Source organism: Centruroides sculpturatus, unplaced genomic scaffold (assembly GCF_000671375.1).
Source record: "Centruroides sculpturatus isolate CEXI.00-Female unplaced genomic scaffold, Cexi_2.0 scaffold810, whole genome shotgun sequence".
Classification (NCBI taxonomy): domain Eukaryota; kingdom Metazoa; phylum Arthropoda; class Arachnida; order Scorpiones; family Buthidae; genus Centruroides; species Centruroides sculpturatus.
Genome location: NW_019385140.1, coordinates 368882 through 388509, shown reverse-complemented (window position 1 = coordinate 388509; position 19628 = coordinate 368882). Strand labels below are relative to the sequence as shown.

General features: G+C 29.4%; 2 protein-coding genes across 4 annotated transcripts; both read right to left on the bottom strand.

The window, feature by feature from the left end:
- Window positions 1-12828: 12828 nt before the first annotated feature.
- LOC111635333 lies at window positions 12829-14743 on the bottom strand. 3 transcript variants are annotated; one of them, XM_023380273.1, is made up of 7 exons: window positions 14664-14743; window positions 14313-14591; window positions 14048-14245; window positions 13648-13752; window positions 13307-13576; window positions 13121-13241; window positions 12829-13038 (listed from the first exon to the last, which is right to left on the bottom strand). In XM_023380273.1, the coding sequence occupies exons 2-7, from the start codon at window positions 14568-14570 to the stop codon at window positions 12905-12907; spliced, it is 1086 nt and encodes a 361-aa protein (XP_023236041.1). In that variant the 5' UTR covers window positions 14571-14591; window positions 14664-14743; the 3' UTR covers window positions 12829-12904. The 3 variants fall into 3 exon arrangements, with proteins under 3 accessions (XP_023236041.1, XP_023236039.1, XP_023236040.1); XM_023380271.1 differs by having other exon boundaries at window positions 14313-14585; XM_023380272.1 differs by having other exon boundaries at window positions 14313-14599; window positions 14664-14726.
- Window positions 14744-17485: 2742 nt separating this feature from the next.
- Window positions 17486-18846, bottom strand: LOC111635335. The gene is made up of 3 exons (XM_023380274.1): window positions 17939-18846; window positions 17752-17869; window positions 17486-17667 (listed from the first exon to the last, which is right to left on the bottom strand). Exons 1-3 carry the CDS (start codon window positions 18764-18766, stop codon window positions 17537-17539), a joined length of 1077 nt encoding a protein of 358 aa, XP_023236042.1. The 5' UTR covers window positions 18767-18846; the 3' UTR covers window positions 17486-17536.
- Between the last annotated feature and the right edge of the window lie 782 nt (window positions 18847-19628).

Here is a 19628-nt window from a genome sequence, read left to right as displayed (position 1 = left end):
ATGCACTAAGTATGGATACAGACGATTTAAATTTAGACGTCGATGATCATATTGAAAATAAAACTTTTACTGATGATTTTTGATTGTCCCAACTAAATATTATCGGAAAAATTTAATATGGCGCTGGCAATAAGTAAAAATATTGCAGATATTTTGTTTAATTATAGAACGCAAACCTTCAATAAATATGTAGAGGAATTAAAAGTAATAGAAAGCAATACAAAGAATGGAATTCCTTTTTTTGTATACGAGATTAGTGGGCTTAGTACAATTGAACCAAAAAAACCTGAAGAACAAATTCGGTCTAATAACGAGCCCTGTTCAATTCAATCAAATAAGAACTTAAAATTCAAAGCTAAAATTAAATGCAAACGATGTCCGAAGAGAGAGATTGAGCGTACCATTTTTACAAGAAAAAAAGATTAAAAAACACTGAATAAAAATTTATATATTTATTTTATTTTATTGGTACACCTACAAATTTACTTTAAATTTCAATACCTATATTTCACCGATTTAATGATACTTCATAGTTTATTGATTACTTTATTGAACAACATTGTAACTGAACGTTAATAAATAAAACTATAATCTATATGTATATGTATATGTATATATATATAAATAGATGTGTGTCCCTCTATTTCACTTCTCAGCCAAAACTACACATCGCACATGAATAGTGTTTGTATTTGGTAGTAGCCCCAAGTCTTCATTCGTGCACTATGGTGGTAGCGTCTCGATAGCTATAAAAGTGCGGGAGATATGGGGGCTTAAAATGGTTGACTTCGAACATTTTCTATTTCGATTTTAAAAATTTTCGAATTCGAATTGGTTCGATTATAGAACGATTGTAAACGTTCCAGAAAATTGATCAAATTGAAAATAGTTCGTTTGACTAGACGTAAAAATTCTATAATTAGTCTGGAAACGGGGAACCTAATTCTTGTATTCTGTGAAAACGGGTAAGATTGGCTATAATGTAATTATCTTAATCTTCACTATCGTTACTTTTTGCCCACAAATAAAAACCCAGCAAAGCGGGTCGTTGCTGCTAGTTATTTATAATTGTGTAGTTATTATCAAAACATTAATTGTAGTAATAGCGCATACAGTGAGTATCCGACCGGAATATAGGAACATACAATCAATATGTATGAATAGCCAATTGAGTATACATACTGTATGTATAAATAGCCACGTCCAATATATATTATGCCAGTATCGTAGCATTGAAGCTATTGGCAGCAGCAGCATCTGTATTTCTGTCGTCTCTGGTCATATGTACAGCTGCCGCCATGTTTTTTCTAAACCATTTATTAAGTTTCAGCCACATTCTATACTTAGTTGAAGAAACGGAAGTAATCTAGCACATATTAAAATAAAAATTCAGGGCGAAAAAAATTGATGTCATATTCACTATTTAGAACTAATTTTTATTATTATTATTTGTTTATGTAAAAATCGTACACACCAAATGAAAATGGAAGTAAAATAAAACAAGTTTCGTTAAAAGCGGATAACAAATTACTGAGCTATAGCCTTATTTTCTGTCTTTTGTGGCATGTTTCGTTATAAAGAGTTCGCCATGATATTACCATCAAATAGCGACGCCACTCTTTAACGGTGCTACGATTATTCTTTTAAAGTGCCAGCTCTCAGCTTATTATTCCTGGCCAAGGTTCAAGTCAGAGATGATTTAAGTTTTTTTCGAAGGGAAATCAACCTAAGATATGCTAGGTTCCATTTTTCACCGTTCAACTGGCTGCATTGCCGGACTTTTTGAACTTGCAATGGGTAAAAAATAGACCCTCTTAGTCAGTGACGCAGTCAGGATTTAGTCCTGATAAAGCCGAGTTGAACAAATAAAAATTTTTTTAATCAGAATTCAACACAATTTTTATCTTTGCAGATTCATTTTTAGGATAGAAATAAAAGACACGACACAATATGAATAAAAAATAAATTTCAATTAAGTAAAGATATGTGGAAAATTTTTAGTGTTAGTTTTCCTTTATTTCTTTGGAGGGGGAAGGCCCATTTGCTTTTCCTCTGAGAATGCTATTGGTAAGAAGTAAGTTTGCGCGGAATAAAGACCGTAGCTGGAGTAAACCCAAGGGAAAACTAAGATTAAACCTTCTCCTGGGAAGGAAATTTCACAGAGGAAAAGTCTTAGATAATTTTGAGCTATTTATTTCATCGTTTAAAATAAAAAAAAATTTGCTTGATTATTTATATTTTTTAGATAGTCAAATATGTAATATTTCATATTTAAATTTTGAATATATTGTGATGTTTCTGCCTGCGTTATTTAATAGTATTATAGTACAGTAACTTACTATTTATTAATATTAATCATTGTTTGTTTTGAGATTTTTCATACAAGCTCAAGATGAGAAAGCCTCGAAATTATTTTAAAATGATTGGTTTCGTAAGCGATAATGTGTCGTCGTAGTAGTAAGAATTGCATAAACGCATATGAATATGAAGCGAGACGAGAGCCGTTATTGCCGTGCTCCCAAATATACCTTTATTCTTCATAAACAGAACTAGCTTTTACCAGCGACTTTGCTTGCGGAGGTTTTGCAAGCAAACCTTATTTATATTCAGTATTTCAACAACCATAGTAATCGTTATATAACACCTATAGCTGACAATCAAACGAACTATTTTCAATTTGATCAATTTTCTGGAACGTTTACAATTAGTCTATAATCGAACCAATATGCGATAAAAAATTCAAATATAGGAGAGATCGGGGCAAGATCGGCATGTTAAGCTTTACTTAAATTTTGTGTAATAAATACTGCTGTAAACTGAAAAAAAAGCTTTGCATATTGTCTATTGGAATGTTACCTTACTATAGAACTGGTTAAAATCAGTTTGGAAATAAAAGTAATTAAAATAATTACAACTTTACAAGAAGAGAGAAATTGACGAAGTTGCCCCGTGTATAGGGGCAAGATCGGCAACTTCTCTCTTTTTGTAAAGTTGTAATTATTTAATTATTTTTATTAAAGTTGCCCCTGGTATAGGGGCAACAGTAATGGGGCAAGATAGGCACGTATATAAAATTATGTTATTAACAATGTATAAGTTGGAATTCACTATTAAAACAAAGAAATACAAATCCAACACCCATTTAATATTATTACAACGAAATGCAAGTTCAAAGACATATATACATGAATAACAAATGCAAACATGTTTTCATTTATCATCTGTTTGATTTTTATCCTTTGCTTCTAATGTGGCTTTATGTTGCCGATCTTACCCCGCTAGTCATGATTTCGAAACATTAAGTACAACCGTGAGAACAGAATGCCAAGCCACGATCTGGCCACGTGAATAAGTTGAAGTTACATCCTTCTAACAGGAAAAGTAACTTTCGTTATCATGGAATTATAAGAAAACCTGCCAATTCAATATAAATGGAAAAAAAAATATTATATGGAATTGAACGAAAATGAAAATTTGCTTGATAATTCAACTACGCTTGTTGGAGAACAATAAAAACACTACACTCAACAAGCCACCAATAAAACTCAACTCCCTAACCTATAACCAAAGTCTCCTTTTAATTTGTTTTTTAAAAAAAGCGCTTGACAAACTTGCCCCGCATGCCGAAGTTGCCCCGATCTCCCCTAAACGGTTCGAACATTTGGTTAAAAAATCGAAATATATAAAAATATTTATAACAATGTCTGAAATGTTATCAATTTAACATTTAAGTACTCAATGAAGACTAAACGTATTTGAAATCACTAAATCGCATCTATAATAATATAGTAGAAGCCGCTCTTCAGGTTAAGCCTTAAATCTCTTTATCTTCCCCCAGCAGGAGAATTTGAAAAAATCTTTTTTTACTGTGCATTCTCATGACGTATCCTGTGTACCAGATTTCACCTCTTAAGTTTCAGCGGTTTGCTCTGGGCGATGATGAATCAGTGACCCAGTCAGTCAGATAGGACAAATAATTTTTTTTTATTTAGATGATTAATGAATGAGAAAACATACAAATGCGACTAAAACCTGTAAAACTCTTATTTGATACAATAATTTGTTAATCAATTATCTCAGTTGACAAAAATAGTTATTAATGATTTATTAGTGTTAATGAAAAGCACGTAGCATAAAAGTGTTATTTAAATAAGTTTTAAAATCTTAAATAAATTATTGATCTTACCTACTTAATAAAAATTTATTCCATTATATTATATTTATTATTATTATATTATTGGCACAGAAAACGTAAACATATGATATCAACTGAAACAGTTTAATTGTATTTAATATAGGCCTATAAAATAAGTATATAATTGTAAAATATTGGAATAATAGTGATGAAAGATAGCTTATAAAAATTTGTTTTTACTTAATCTTTATAAGTAAATTAGATTTATAAAATCATCCATTTATAATATATATTTTGTGAAAATTTTGATTGATTTAATCTGGAAATGTTGCATAATTATTATTTTTCTAAAGTATTACTATTTACACATTTGCTATAAATCTGAAATAATGCCTACAGATATTACAAGTTATAATCTTTATGAATTTAAAATGAAATTGGGCACAATGATTAAGTTTATGTAAGAAATAACTTACATTATTTCCATAACAAACTGAAACATATTTTGTTTGATTTAGCAGATTAAATGCTAAATTTCTAAAAACAATTTAAATAGAGTATATGTCATATGTAATTTTTTATCGTAAATCATACACGTGTTCGCTCTTACAAAACAGATTCTTATAAAACTAAATAAATCTGCTTTATACATTTTATGATATAAATAAATTTTGTTTATAATATAATAACAATTATTTACTTCGAATAAATACAAATTATAATAATTTATTAAATATATAGGTAATTAGGAAGTAAAAATTGTCGAATTATTTTGTAAGTAATATCTTAAAGATTTTTCAGTTTAAAATTAAAAATACGTTAATTAACAAATTAATTTTAATGGCAAGTAATACTTATGCAGTCGACTCCCTATAACACGGGTTCCTATAGTTCGGATTCCTATATGACGGCGAAACAATTTCGACGGTATCCGTACAAACATGGTAAAATAACTCCTATAATTCGGTAAAACGTCATCGGGCAGCCGAACTACTTTCCGCNATTTATAAATACGACAACGAGAATAATAAATAATATTAATAATTATAACATTTTGAGAATTTCAAAGTGCCATGTGCAATTTCGTATTTGCATGAAGAGTTTTACAAATCTTTCATTGCATTCAAATAGAAAAATTAGATATTTGTATGTATACAATTATAAATAAGATTGTGTCTTAGTGCTTATAACTCTATAAAATTTATTTTATCAAAATTAGAAATCTAGTTTTCAAGCTAAGAATGTACAAATAGTTCGTCTTTTGTGAGGATTGTCTAATTGTTTAACGTACGATTATAAAACATACTCTCTGTGTTATTTAATGAAAACTCTTGTGTTTCAGAAGTTGAATAACACATTTTTTGTTTTCTCATTACACCAGTTACTTCCACTGCAGAAGAGAATATGGAATACAGTCCACTTACCATCTGAAAACAGAGAAAAATTTCTAGATATTTTCATGAACATTTTAAAACAAAAATAATACGATATAAATATAAAAGGTATCAATCAATGAAATTATAAATATTACCCGTATTAAAAAATCTCTTTTAATATAGAAAAATCCTGCCATGGATAAACCCATTTGTGCTCCGAATCTCTTCATGAAACATACCACCTGAAAAATATTTAGCATTATATCAGAACAAAATAATTCTCTAGTTAATGAACGTATTATTAAAACATTCATCCAATTTATACAATTAATTTTAAAATATTATATAATATGACATATATATATATAATACTATATATACCTTGAATTTGAATTTTAAAGAGAGATTTTGAGAATAAAACTTTTCAATTGAGATATAGTTGCTGTACAGCTAGAAAATAAAATTCTAATTAATATTTTGAAAAAATATTGCCAAGTCAGCTTGACTTTTAACAATAAATATAATACTAAATTTTAGTATTTTTATTAAAAATTAATTATTATTAAAAAAGAGTTTTAAACATTCTTTCAAAAAAGACAAAGTCTTTTGATTAAATTCATACATGTATACACGGACAATAATACAATCATGTATATTCTCACACACATTAAAGAATAGAAAATTAGGAATTAAATTTTCAAATAAAATCTCTATAATTTTATCCTGATATAAATCATATAAGACGTGATTGTTCCTTTATCAAGCATTACAGAGAATATATGTAATTAATAGTTTGGGTGTATGTCGAAGTCAGCTGTGTTGGAGCCCCTAGTGAATATGTTACAGTAACGTGCCCACCAGTGGCCAAGTGGACTTTGTACCCTGAACACAGCGAGTTCGGTCGTGGGTTCGCACCTCGCTCGGACGCGCTGGCCACATAGAATTTTCCGGGTTTTCTCCACGTCCGTGACGCCTAATTAGGGGCCAGTTTCCCTTAAAAAAGATCTCCCGGAAGGCATCATCCTTAGGAGCGAAGGCAACTCACTTGTCAGACCACAGAACTGTGAAAACATGGCCGAAGTATTCCATGGGATAGAGAACTACACAGTAAACGTTCTACCTTTATAACTTACATATAATTCTGATCTGGAAGCAAATGTCATAGTAATCGTTGTTGAATTATTATTTAACCTTCAAGTAATAATTCAACAATTTTGTTAGATAGAAAAGTGTAACAAAAATAAAGTTGATATTAAAATTACTTCATTTTTATTCAAACTCATATTTGGAAAATAACACATTTATTGTAGTCACAGAACAATTGTACAGTTGAAAGCCGCATTTATGATACTGCGCTAATGTTGTTAATTACCGTAAACTATGTATTAAATAAAATATATTAAAATTAATTCATATTACTGAGCAACTGCAACATTAAGTGAAATATATTTGTGCATTAAAAAATTCGGTAGGAAAATCTAACGATTTGTATGGTTAAAGTTATGCAATATGTATCGAGTGATTATATTTCTTGTGCTTTGTGCTATGTGTGAACTTTCACATATTCAAAAGATTTCAATGAAATTTAGTAAAATGTACACAATGAAAGTTACAGTTCATATTTTAGTCATTAAAAATTTTTTGCGTAATGTCTAAATAAACAATTGCTTACATAAATGACATCAATTAGTACATAAATTACTATCGGCACTTTTAAGATGGTAGTTAATATAAAACGTTCATTTTACCTCAGTGGAGAATATAAAGTTCAAACAGTACAAAGAAAGTGACATAAACGTGGAACAGGAATTCGTGAAGATTGCAACTAATTAGAGTGAATTAGTTCTTTATAAATAGAAGTTACACATAGAAACAATATTTGTTACATTATGGTTTACAATAATTTACACATTGAAAATCTATTTTCAAAATTCGGCTGTAATCCGTGCATCAGATTCGATATCAAACACGACTGAACTCATCAGATAAGTTTTAACTACAAAAACAAGTAACGGTATTTAATGCCAATTGTAATGATCACATAGTTTATTTTGTGCAAACTCAAGATTTACTTAAAAACTCAAAATTTATAAATACGACAACGAGAATAATAAATAATATTAATAATTATAACATTTTGAGAATTTCAAAGTGCCATGTGCAATTTCGTATTTGCATGAAGAGTTTTACAAATCTTTCATTGCATTCAAATAGAAAAATTAGATATTTGTATGTATACAATTATAAATAAGATTGTGTCTTAGTGCTTATAACTCTATAAAATTTATTTTATCAAAATTAGAAATCTAGTTTTCAAGCTAAGAATGTACAAATAGTTCGTCTTTTGTGAGGATTGTCTAATTGTTTAACGTACGATTATAAAACATACTCTCTGTGTTATTTAATGAAAACTCTTGTGTTTCAGAAGTTGAATAACACATTTTTTGTTTTCTCATTACACCAGTTACTTCCACTGCAGAAGAGAATATGGAATACAGTCCACTTACCATCTGAAAACAGAGAAAAATTTCTAGATATTTTCATGAACATTTTAAAACAAAAATAATACGATATAAATATAAAAGGTATCAATCAATGAAATTATAAATATTACCCGTATTAAAAAATCTCTTTTAATATAGAAAAATCCTGCCATGGATAAACCCATTTGTGCTCCGAATCTCTTCATGAAACATACCACCTGAAAAATATTTAGCATTATATCAGAACAAAATAATTCTCTAGTTAATGAACGTATTATTAAAACATTCATCCAATTTATACAATTAATTTTAAAATATTATATAATATGACATATATATATATAATACTATATATACCTTGAATTTGAATTTTAAAGAGAGATTTTGAGAATAAAACCTTTCAATTGAGATATAGTTGCTGTACAGCTAGAAAATAAAATTCTAATTAATATTTTGAAAAAATATTGCCAAGTCAGCTTGACTTTTAACAATAAATATAATACTAAATTTTAGTATTTTTATTAAAAATTAATTATTATTAAAAAAGAGTTTTAAACATTCTTTCAAAAAAGACAAAGTCTTTTGATTAAATTCATACATGTATACACGGACAATAATACAATCATGTATATTCTCACACACATTAAAGAATAGAAAATTAGGAATTAAATTTTCAAATAAAATCTCTATAATTTTATCCTGATATAAATCATATAAGACGTGATTGTTCCTTTATCAAGCATTACAGAGAATATATGTAATTAATAGTTTGGGTGTATGTCGAAGTCAGCTGTGTTGGAGCCCCTAGTGAATATGTTACAGTAACGTGCCCACCAGTGGCCAAGTGGACTTTGTACCCTGAACACAGCGAGTTCGGTCGTGGGTTCGCACCTCGCTCGGACGCGCTGGCCACATAGAATTTTCCGGGTTTTCTCCACGTCCGTGACGCCTAATTAGGGGCCAGTTTCCCTTAAAAAAGATCTCCCGGAAGGCATCATCCTTAGGAGCGAAGGCAACTCACTTGTCAGACCGCAGAACTGTGAAAACATGGCCGACCATGAGGATACATAGACTCTCGCAATTTGTGTCCAAAATAATGAATCATACTAAAAATTTTATAGTCTTGTAAAAAGGTTTTTTATTTGCCTTTTCTAAGTAATAAAGACGTTAATGTTCATTTTTTTTCTTAAATGTGATAAGGAAATTCTAAATAAATAGACCTATACCGAATGGAATGAAGTAGCGCCCTCTATTAAACAATGCGAATTTTAACATTATTAAAAATAAAATTACTAACATTTGTATATATAAGAATATTACGATTAATGCTAGTAATAAAACTATTAGAATAAAAAAATTAAGTAATAAATACTACAATGTGATATATAGTACTTTTATCTATTGAGGAAGAAAAGATATGATGCCACAAATAAAGAGATTTTTATTATATTGATAATAGCGATAAAATATATAATAATAAGTGAGAGTATTATTATATATTTGTATTATATATTTACTTAAATCAAGCAGAAAATATCAACTAAGTAAGATAGCAAAATTTTATCTGAAATGTTTCACTTTATATTAAAAAATTCAATTATGTATGATAGTTAATGTAAAAATTATTTACCAACGATGTGAAGTACGACAATGCCCATGATACAAAAAGACATCCAGCAAAACAAATTACTGCAAGAGAAGTAATCAAAACTCGAATAGTTAATTCAATATCGTAGAATATAGCCATGAAACAGAATAGACATGTTTCATAAAGAAAATGAATGTAAATCAAAGGGATTAGCACATTCCATTTTTCATTTAATCTTTCCAAAAATTCCCATATTTCTGTGTGTTTTTCACAAAAATCCTGTAATTGTTTTCTCAAATTCTTAGAATCTGGTCGAATTTTATTTAATTCTTTCATTAAATTTGACATTCTTTTGATACCTACATGCCCAGCAACGATGAAAATTAAAAGTATTGATGATATATGTCCAGCAAAATACAGAGTCATTAATGAAAAAAACAATGTACAATAGCATGCTTCGAAGTCACTTCCGTTTTGCTTTTTTATTGATGAATATACCACTATTATCCAAACATTTAAGATTATCAGAATGATAAAGAATGCGATAACTAAATACCATAACAAGTACAGTTCAATTTCTTCAGCCAGTTTCCTTTCTTCTTTGTGTACGTTTTTCATGACATGTGCGTTAACTTTGTTTCTTCTCAGTATTGAATATTGTAGTGCTACATATGAATTCATAATAAATAATAGTAAAGCTGCATGCGTCGAGTATTTACCAAGTAGGTTATATCCTCTTTGGCATAATGTGTTTTTATAAAATATGTGTAAAAGTAAACGGAATGTTGAAAACCAAAGAAATGCTTCTACAAAAGTTTCATAAAGCTGATACATTCTAGTCAACAAATGTTGATATTTTGTCTGTTTTTTCAGAAACTGAAGGCACTCGCATTCTTCAATCATATCGAGTCCAAATGCTTTTGTGGCAGATGTAATAGGATAAAAGTTATACGCAAAGCAGCAGTCAGATCGTGTCCATGTAGAAAAGACGTGCTGTTCGTTATTGAAAAGTTTAGATAAATTAGGTAAACGGTTATTAAATTTTGAAAGGAATCTGTTCATTTTTACAATGTTCTCTTATTTCTCTTTATGATGATAAGTAATAATATTATCTTACAGTAAATGTAAAAAAAAAAAAATTGTACAAATTATAAATTCATCCTACACTGGTTTTAAGTTTTACCAGACCTTTACTTGTTCTCAACAATACAAATGTATTCAATTCTCTGTAGTTGTAAATGACTTGTGTATTCTATATTAAATCCTTCTCAAAAAATATTTACAACGACAGTATTTACCAATCAGCATTGCGTTTACTATATATTCAAAATGAAGTTTGTCTATTAGAATAAATGTTTACTTTATTACTCATCCAAATCGATGATTAAATTTTATATAAGTATTAAATACAACTTGGTAATGTTTTATACCAATTGTAATTTTACAATTGGAATAAAAGATTTCCAATATTTGATTCAATTACATTTTCAGTTATTGCCTTCTAGATATTGCTTTTATATAATGTTTCAAAATGCATTATTAATTTTAAATATAATTGATCTTCGTAATATTACATTACATAGAATGCAATTACGTATTTAATTTTATTGATTATTGACATTATTCTTTTTAAAAATAAAGTCATTTTCTCATTATATTAAGAGCCATCTCGTATACAAGTGGATAAGATAACTAAAAACTGGTAGATGATCGCCGGTTCTATCCTCGCGAATGGGCTGTCCATCTGAAGTATTTTCCCTGTTTTTTGCGTGACAAACAATTTAAATAGTGACCAGTTTTCCCATTTCATAAGTATTATAATATGTTGATTTTACCTTTCAATTATGGTAATATCGATATGTACCAAAAGTGTCATAAAAATTAGTATAGTATTATTTATATATTAACTTAAGTTTTATTGATATTTCTGTTATTACAATCTTAAAGATGTGAGAAGAAAAATTTTTCTGTAATATTTATCATTTTAAATTATTTAACACAGGGGTCGCCAAAGTGGTTGATATCGACCCCCAGGGGTCGATGTAACATCATTGGGGGGGTCGATGCGGCTAAGGTGTCACTACTTTTTCTATGCTTATACACAGACCACAACGTTTTTTTTTTTTTTTTTTTGCTCATTCACATACACTTGTAATAAAACTTTACGGTGGGGGTCAATGTGAGGCTTTGGAAAGTGATTGGGGGTCGACGGTTAAAAAAGTTTGGCGACCCCTGATTTAACACTTTTAAACCTTTAACACTATCAGTTTTTCACTCGAATATAGATTTATTCTTCGTTGCATTTTAAAAAGGAAATGGTGAAGGAAGAAAAAAGTAGGAAAGGTAAAAGAAAAAACGAAAAAACCTACGAGTGTACGTCTCTTTCGCCTTTTTCTCCAAAGTTAAAAAGTAAATAAACCTACTTTAATAAGTAGAAAGTATTATTTTGTAAGTCAAAACACGTGCATGATTTACGATCAATAATCAAACGTGACATTTAATCTAAGAAATTCTAATCTGCAAACAATTTTACATTTAGATTTGAAAATTGGAATTTTCAAGTTATTTATTAATGAAATTCTCTACTCGTACATTTAAGCCGTACAATGTCGTATGATTTGGAAGAACTTCTTAAAAATTAAATCGGATAATTTACACTGCATTTCTAATGTATTGCATTCCTAATGTACACATTAGAAATGCAAATCAAATGATTAATAGAGCAGTTTTAAGAGAATGCAGAATTATAAATGGATGTGAAAAGTATTCTGTTATTAATTAGGAAATGAGAGAAGATTTGACTGTAAAATTTACAATTTTTTTTTTGTATATCAAGAATTACTTTGAAATAGTTAATGCCTTTTTAGAACAGAGAAATGAATCAGCATGTAATTGAAAATGGGAACAAAGCTGCCAGACTTATTTATGATCGAAATTTAATTAACGTTGAAACGGAATTTAATTTCGTTTCAAATTCGACAAGATTAAGTTTTGTAATATCTGTAGACGTAATTTTGAATTTGTAATAACGTGGCAAATAGTAATACTTTAAACAAATGAAAACCTTATTATAATATTAATATTGTTTAACATTTTTAGAGAAATCTAATATAAAGTTTATATATTTCATATAAAAAAGACTAATTAAAGTGAGTGATTATAGTAAACTTACAGCAAAATTCCAATATATTGTTAAGTAATATTTATTTTCAAAAATTTTTTTTTTATAAATTTTAAAATACACAGTTTCTTTTGTTAAAAACACAAAATACATACATAAAGATATTTAATTACTTGGTATTTTTCTTTGTAGCATTAAAGTTTAATTGCTTATACATAAAAAATACTTCTCACTGCGATGATATTCAATTTTTCCAACATAACTTATCATAATATTATTATTTACATGGCATACATCATCGTGTGGTCGCCAAAATTTGCATGTTCCTTGCGATGCTAAGGAATATAATACAAAATTTTATAAATTTTTCAATAATCTTATGAATTAAGTAAATTAATTAAAATAAAATAGACTTACTCCCAATAGCAATTTCATTATCGTGTGGACACCATGACATACATGTATTGTATTCATGACTACTAGAATTATCTAAAGTATAAACTGCTTTTTCAACATTTCTTATATCGGTTACTCCAACCTGTTTCGAAATTGAGAGCAGTTACTTTTCATAAATTAATATAGATTATGATTAAAATTACTTACACTTGTGGGATATAAATATGCAACATAATTTGAATTAAAGTCAGAACATCTTACATCCAATACCGGGCTATCAAAATATCGTAATCCTCCATATTTTGGAGTTCTGATATCACAGAAATATTTTTCATAGTATGTATTGTGAGTTATGAAGCAATCTAGCAAATTATTGTTGTAAAAACATAGTTTCCAATTGCGATTTCTCTCATTTTGAATTAAAGATGTTTCTTTATAACAAGAAGTTCTCGATAGTCCATATATTTGACTTTCGCTCTGTAAAAGTTACAGAAATAAAACAAACAAAATAATCAATATGAATATATTACGAAAGAAATAAAACTCACTTCTATGGACCAAATTACACATTCACCATTTTTAAATAGTGTACCTATGTAAATGGGATTCCAATAACTCCATTCACAATACGTTAAAGGATTGTTTTCATTTCTCTATATAAATAAAAGATATAAATGATAATCTAAACCTTGCAAGAATTTGACTATAAAGCATTGTATTCAGAACATAAAATAAATCTTTTTATGGTTTAAAATAGTCAAACTCGTGGAAAAATTTGAGATGGAAAAGAGATAGAGTTGGGCTTTGTTTGATGAAATATAACAAGCAGCTTTCCCCTCTGAATACATGCTTACGAGTTCCTCCAGTATACACTGTACAACACTTTAAACCGAAAAGCATGTACAATAAGATAAAGATTATTATTCTAAGAGAATGGAAGTTACTCACGTGGTTAGCACTCCATCGAGTGAATAGTGTCGAGTTAAGTTCTTCGAAAAGATATAGATCGTCACTTATCACTAAAAAATATTCTGGATACTTCATATATGGATCTGGGATCCACGTACATCTCTTTACCTTTGCCAGAAATTCATGGCGTGCTAATGGATGAAGTCTCGTTTCACTATTACACCCTACAGTTTCTACCTAATGATTGAAAATAAATAAATAAACATTAATTCTAGGAATAGCATATCGAAATAGATATACTTACATAATGTCTCTCTGAATCTGAATGACCAAAAGTGCACTTTATACCGTTTCTAAAGTTGCACGCTAAGTTGGATGTTAAATTAGGAACAGTAACGTCGGATACTTTTAGTAGTGTAGTTGTTGAGATACTTTTGTGCACTAATTGGATTATATGATTGTAAAGCATTGCTACACCATTCTGTGTTTGCCTTTGCCTTTGTACTTCTTTATCCTTCCTTGCATTGTTAGAAATGGATGGAAAATATCGTGTAAAATCCATTCACAAACCAATTTTCTGTAACTTAATTTCTATTAAAAATTACTATAAAATTATATAAAAGCGTTTAATTACAACGAAGTAAATTATTTTTACCGAATTCCAAAAGGTAAGCCTGTTATTCTTTAACAGAAAGGCGATCGTCATAACGTCCTCTACCACATAATTAATTTACATAATAGTCACGTAAAAAAAAATGAATATTTTAAACTAAAAAATTTTAAATAGTTAATTTAAATTATTTAAAATTAAATTTGTTTAATTATAAAAATAATTAAATTTTTTTTAATGTTTAAATGAACACTTCACGACGATTTTACTTCTGTTCTGCCATTACCATGGTAATGAAGGCGCTTTGCTTTTCAGAGTAGATAGATCCCAGGCTTTCCGGGTTAGATTCATGTCTGTAGCATCTGAATTTGGTCCAGTTACCTTTAAAAGGCCTCCCGGAAGGCATTATTCCCCGCTTAATGTAACCATCATAAACGCATACTACTATTATATTATTACATGACAATTACATCACATTTCAGCACGGGGTAATTTAGTCTGGAAGCTCATGCTCAACTAGCCGATAAAAGATAAGACAAAACTAGGACCAAGACTCTTTTGCATACTACTTACAATTTAATGTTACTATTTATAAGCTAGAAGACTTATAATACTTGTAGCTTGTTACTGGTTGTAAGTGATTTTAAGCAATTATAATTGTTCACGACTAACAGCTTTCAACTTGTAAGAAAAATTTTCATTTCACACACTTTGCTTGTAAGTTGTAACTTCTGAAGCTCTTAAGAACGTAAGCAATCGACCCCAGATATTCGACTTTGTATTGTTGGTGTGCATATATTATTATTACACTTCGTGTCGTAATACAAAAATTTTAATGTTTATTTTATTTATTGCCTTAATTTATTCTCCAGCTGGCAACATTTAATTTTTTACCTTTTTTTTTATAAAGCGATACGCTGTATTGGTTATAATAAAAGTTCTTTCTCAATATCTCTTTTGTGTTTACTTTACAAATGCAAGCTTCTTACCACGCATTTAACAGGAATAAATCAACGCAAAACCTGCAGGGGTGCCTCGTGGAGAGATTTTATTTCAAAGTAGCTTATACTCAGATATTAAACAGGGCGAACACTGCGTGGTTATGTTGGATAACAGTGGTTAACGAATCGCACTGTTGCTCCATGTTGCTGGTAGAGAGAACGAACACTACACCGTGTTTTCTTCTAGAAATGCAGCATGTGGTGACAAACATTTTTATGTATAACTGGTATTTATACAAAACTTAACAATAAACTTCGCATACTATCTGTACTATTATAAAAATATACTTGCCTTTATGAAAATTGTCTCTATAACACGTGTGTTATCGATAACACACACAAAAATACTGTATACAAGTTTAATATATATTTAGTACAATAAATATAACCGATGTTTCTGTACACATAAAGCAAAATGATATTATACTGTACTGTATCTTCATAAAAAACTATGGATGCCATCACTTTCCGTTAGTGTCAAATTTATTATTTGTTTAATTTTTTTCTACATAACTGATGTACTCTATGAATAAAATATCTTCCTAATCATTTCACATTAGAACTTTTAATATCGTTTTGATTCTGTTAAGTTTACAACAGCAATTCCGAAACAGTGGCAGGAGTATCTCTAAGGCAACACAAGAAGGTTCGGTTAGAGCTACAAGTCTATACACAGAAGTGTCGGATGGGACGCGTATGAGAAAGGTTGAAAGCCGCTGCTCGAGTCCGTAACAATCAATCATTTCTCGTGAAACATGTGTCATATGACTCCCTCACCATTTTCATTTTTTGAGTGGTATCTAAGAATGCAGCCTTCAAATAGGCCACCGAGTTGCTACTGTTTTCCAACAGAATTTTCTCCTCCTTCTTACCAACGACGATTGAAAACAATTGCCTCATACATAGTTGCTTTCAATCGTCGTTTACACTCTTTAGCGGTTGATCCTAACGTTTTGGTCTCGTATTGTCAAACAACTTATAATAGAATATTTAGTGCTGCTCATATTACTCTGTCCAAAAACATGCTGTTCTCGATAAATAGGTTTCAGAATGAACCAGTTTTTATTTCACAGCAAAAACATGACAATCATAGTCTTGTCAGAAAATTTTCATTATGTCAGACAGTTTTCATAGAGCGCTACCTGCCATTATGTCTGAGAGTACTTAAACGTGAAGAATAGAGCCGTAGCAGCAGTAAAAGCATAGATGTTGCTATCCTTCATTCACGTATAGCAGGAAATGCAATATAGAATTACACTTCCAGAGTGACCTAGAAAAATCACATTAATTAGTTGTTAGCATATAAATTGCACGAACGTTTCATGTATACACAATAATAGGCATATGTTTAATGTATACACAATAGAAGGCAACATGTTAATTTTATACAGAATAATAGAATGTTGAAATAAAAATGATGTTAGTCGAAAAAAAATTATGATATTCGTATGAACTGTTAGTGTTCCTGCATAGATATCAATGTATAATACAGCTTAAGTTTATAAATCACACTCAAATATATATATTTAAATATTTTTTTCAAAATTCCTAATGTCAAAAGCACATTATAAAAAAGATTTTACTACTTGTTTTATTGTAATTTAAAATAACGTCTCCGAAGCAATTCAAGATCGATGTATTTATACATCTAATATATATACGTTAAAAACAGTAATATAATTAAAAAATAAATTTATTGAACTATCCTTTTACATAAAATTTATTTTAAAAGTTTAAAAACATTATGATATAGAAACGTATCAAAATTTATATAATATATTATTAAAAATTACTAATTTATTGCGTAGTTAAACATTTAAAATTATCAAATCAATACAAGATCTCTTTCCATTTATCATTTTTAAATAGTATGCAGTAGTATAAAATTAAAGCTACATTTTAAAATAGAATATGACATTAATGACAAACAAACAAAACGTCTTTTTCTTCATGATAATATTCGATCGTGTGAATGTATCCAAAACCGCTGTTCACTTTGAAAAGTTCGTGTTTTCTCGGACTCCATAATAAGACTTTTCCTTTTTCAGCTGTTTAAAAATATGTATTGACATTTTTAAAAAGTTCAATAAATAAACAAAACTCCTATTTAAAAAGTAATTAATTGTTCATACTTCCAATTGCTATCTCATCATATAAAGACCATGAAAAACAACTTGCATCTTCAAGTGGATCAAAAGAAGACATTGAAGCAATTACTGTAGTAGGATATCTGACATCTATTAATGAAATCTGAAAAAAATATTATTTAAAAATTAATTATTTATCATAAAAAATTTAAGTGTATTTAAGTTAATTTACATTTTTCCTTTCGGCACATGCAACAATCCAAGGGCTATTAGTTGAGCATTTAACCCTAAAAATTCTATTCTCGAAATTGTATACGCGAAAACTTGAGGGAGATCTTACATCATTTAAAAGATTCACTTTGTTGTCACTATATGTCAAAAAGCAATGCTTGAAACTACCTTGATAAAAACACATTCCTACATTAGTGTTAACATTATTCCAATTTGGATTATAAAAGTGTTGAAGGTCGAAAGTAATGACTTCGTTTTTTCTTTCTAGTGACCATATATTGCAGGAACCATTCAACTGCACACTGCATATATACTGAGGATCATGAGAACACCATCCACAGGAAACTATTGGATTATTTCGATGATTATTTCCAAATTCTCCCCTGAAAATTAAACTCGAGTCCATATCTTCATATAAACGTAAAGTTTCACTAGCAACCAGAAGATACTCAGGAAGATTTCCATATATATCTGGAATCCATAAAACATTACCTCTTTCAGCGGATTTCTCAACTGAATATAATTGTCTAAGATTCATTTCATCGTCACAATATAATGTTTGAATGGCATGTTTTCGTTTATCAGTAACACCAAAAGAACATTTAACATTACGTCTAAAATTACAGCTGAGTTCACTCGTAACATACGGTACGTCAATGCTATTTATTATATTTACACTTGGTTCTTCTTCAATTTTTTTGTAGATACGAAGCAGAGCAACACTGTCAAGTAGATCAAAATCCTTAGTATTATCAAATTGACTTTTCGTTCGATTGTAAGAAGTACACTCTTCTTCACTTTCTGATGTTCTTTCCGAAGAACAATTCATTTTTAAAACTATAATATGTTTATTTTTTTCTGCTTTAAAAATATTGTAAATTTTGAAGAATAACTTCTAAAATTTCTGTTCAGTACACAACAGAAAGTTGTGTACTGAACAGTACACAACTTGAGAAATTTAATACTTGAGAAGTTTAAACTTTTTCTACGCTACTTGTAGGCAAAATCTCTTGCATTCGTTCACTTTTTCCAGGACTTCATTCTTATAGGTCTAGCTTTATTTTCAGTTTTAGTCTCTTGATTCTGATGCAACTTCTTTGCTTATTTTAGGACCAAGTTCTATAAATACCCAAGTTTTGTATATTTATATCAGGAACTGCCATTACGGCAGCTTATAGAGAGAAATTCGCCAAATTGTCGACTGCACGTTCACTTTTCCTAGCTTATACCCTCGTTAGTATACCCTCGAGCCCCATTAATAAACGGCAGTACCGTATCCCGGAATGCTATTTAAGAAAGTTAAATGTTTCGACGGATTCGTATGTTAAAGACAGGTTAGATACCATACGGAAGGCCGCATATGACTTAGGTAGGAAACGGAATTCCTATAACAGGGAACGTATTAACAACAAAAGAGGTTATTCTGATTGGAAAGTAGGACAAAAGGTATGGTTGTTGCAAAAAGAAAAAAATAATAGTCACGGGAAATTCTCGGTTAAGTATTTGGGCCCATATAGAATAACGCGTAAGCTAGGTCCGGTTACCATGGAAATCGGCGACGATCGGAAAAAGAACACCTGTATTGTGCACGTTGATAGACTAAAACCATGTTACTTCCCCATGTATGAGAATGGTAAGAGAAGAAGGATGAGAAAACCTCCCGATAGGAAAGGGGAGGAAGAACCAACTAA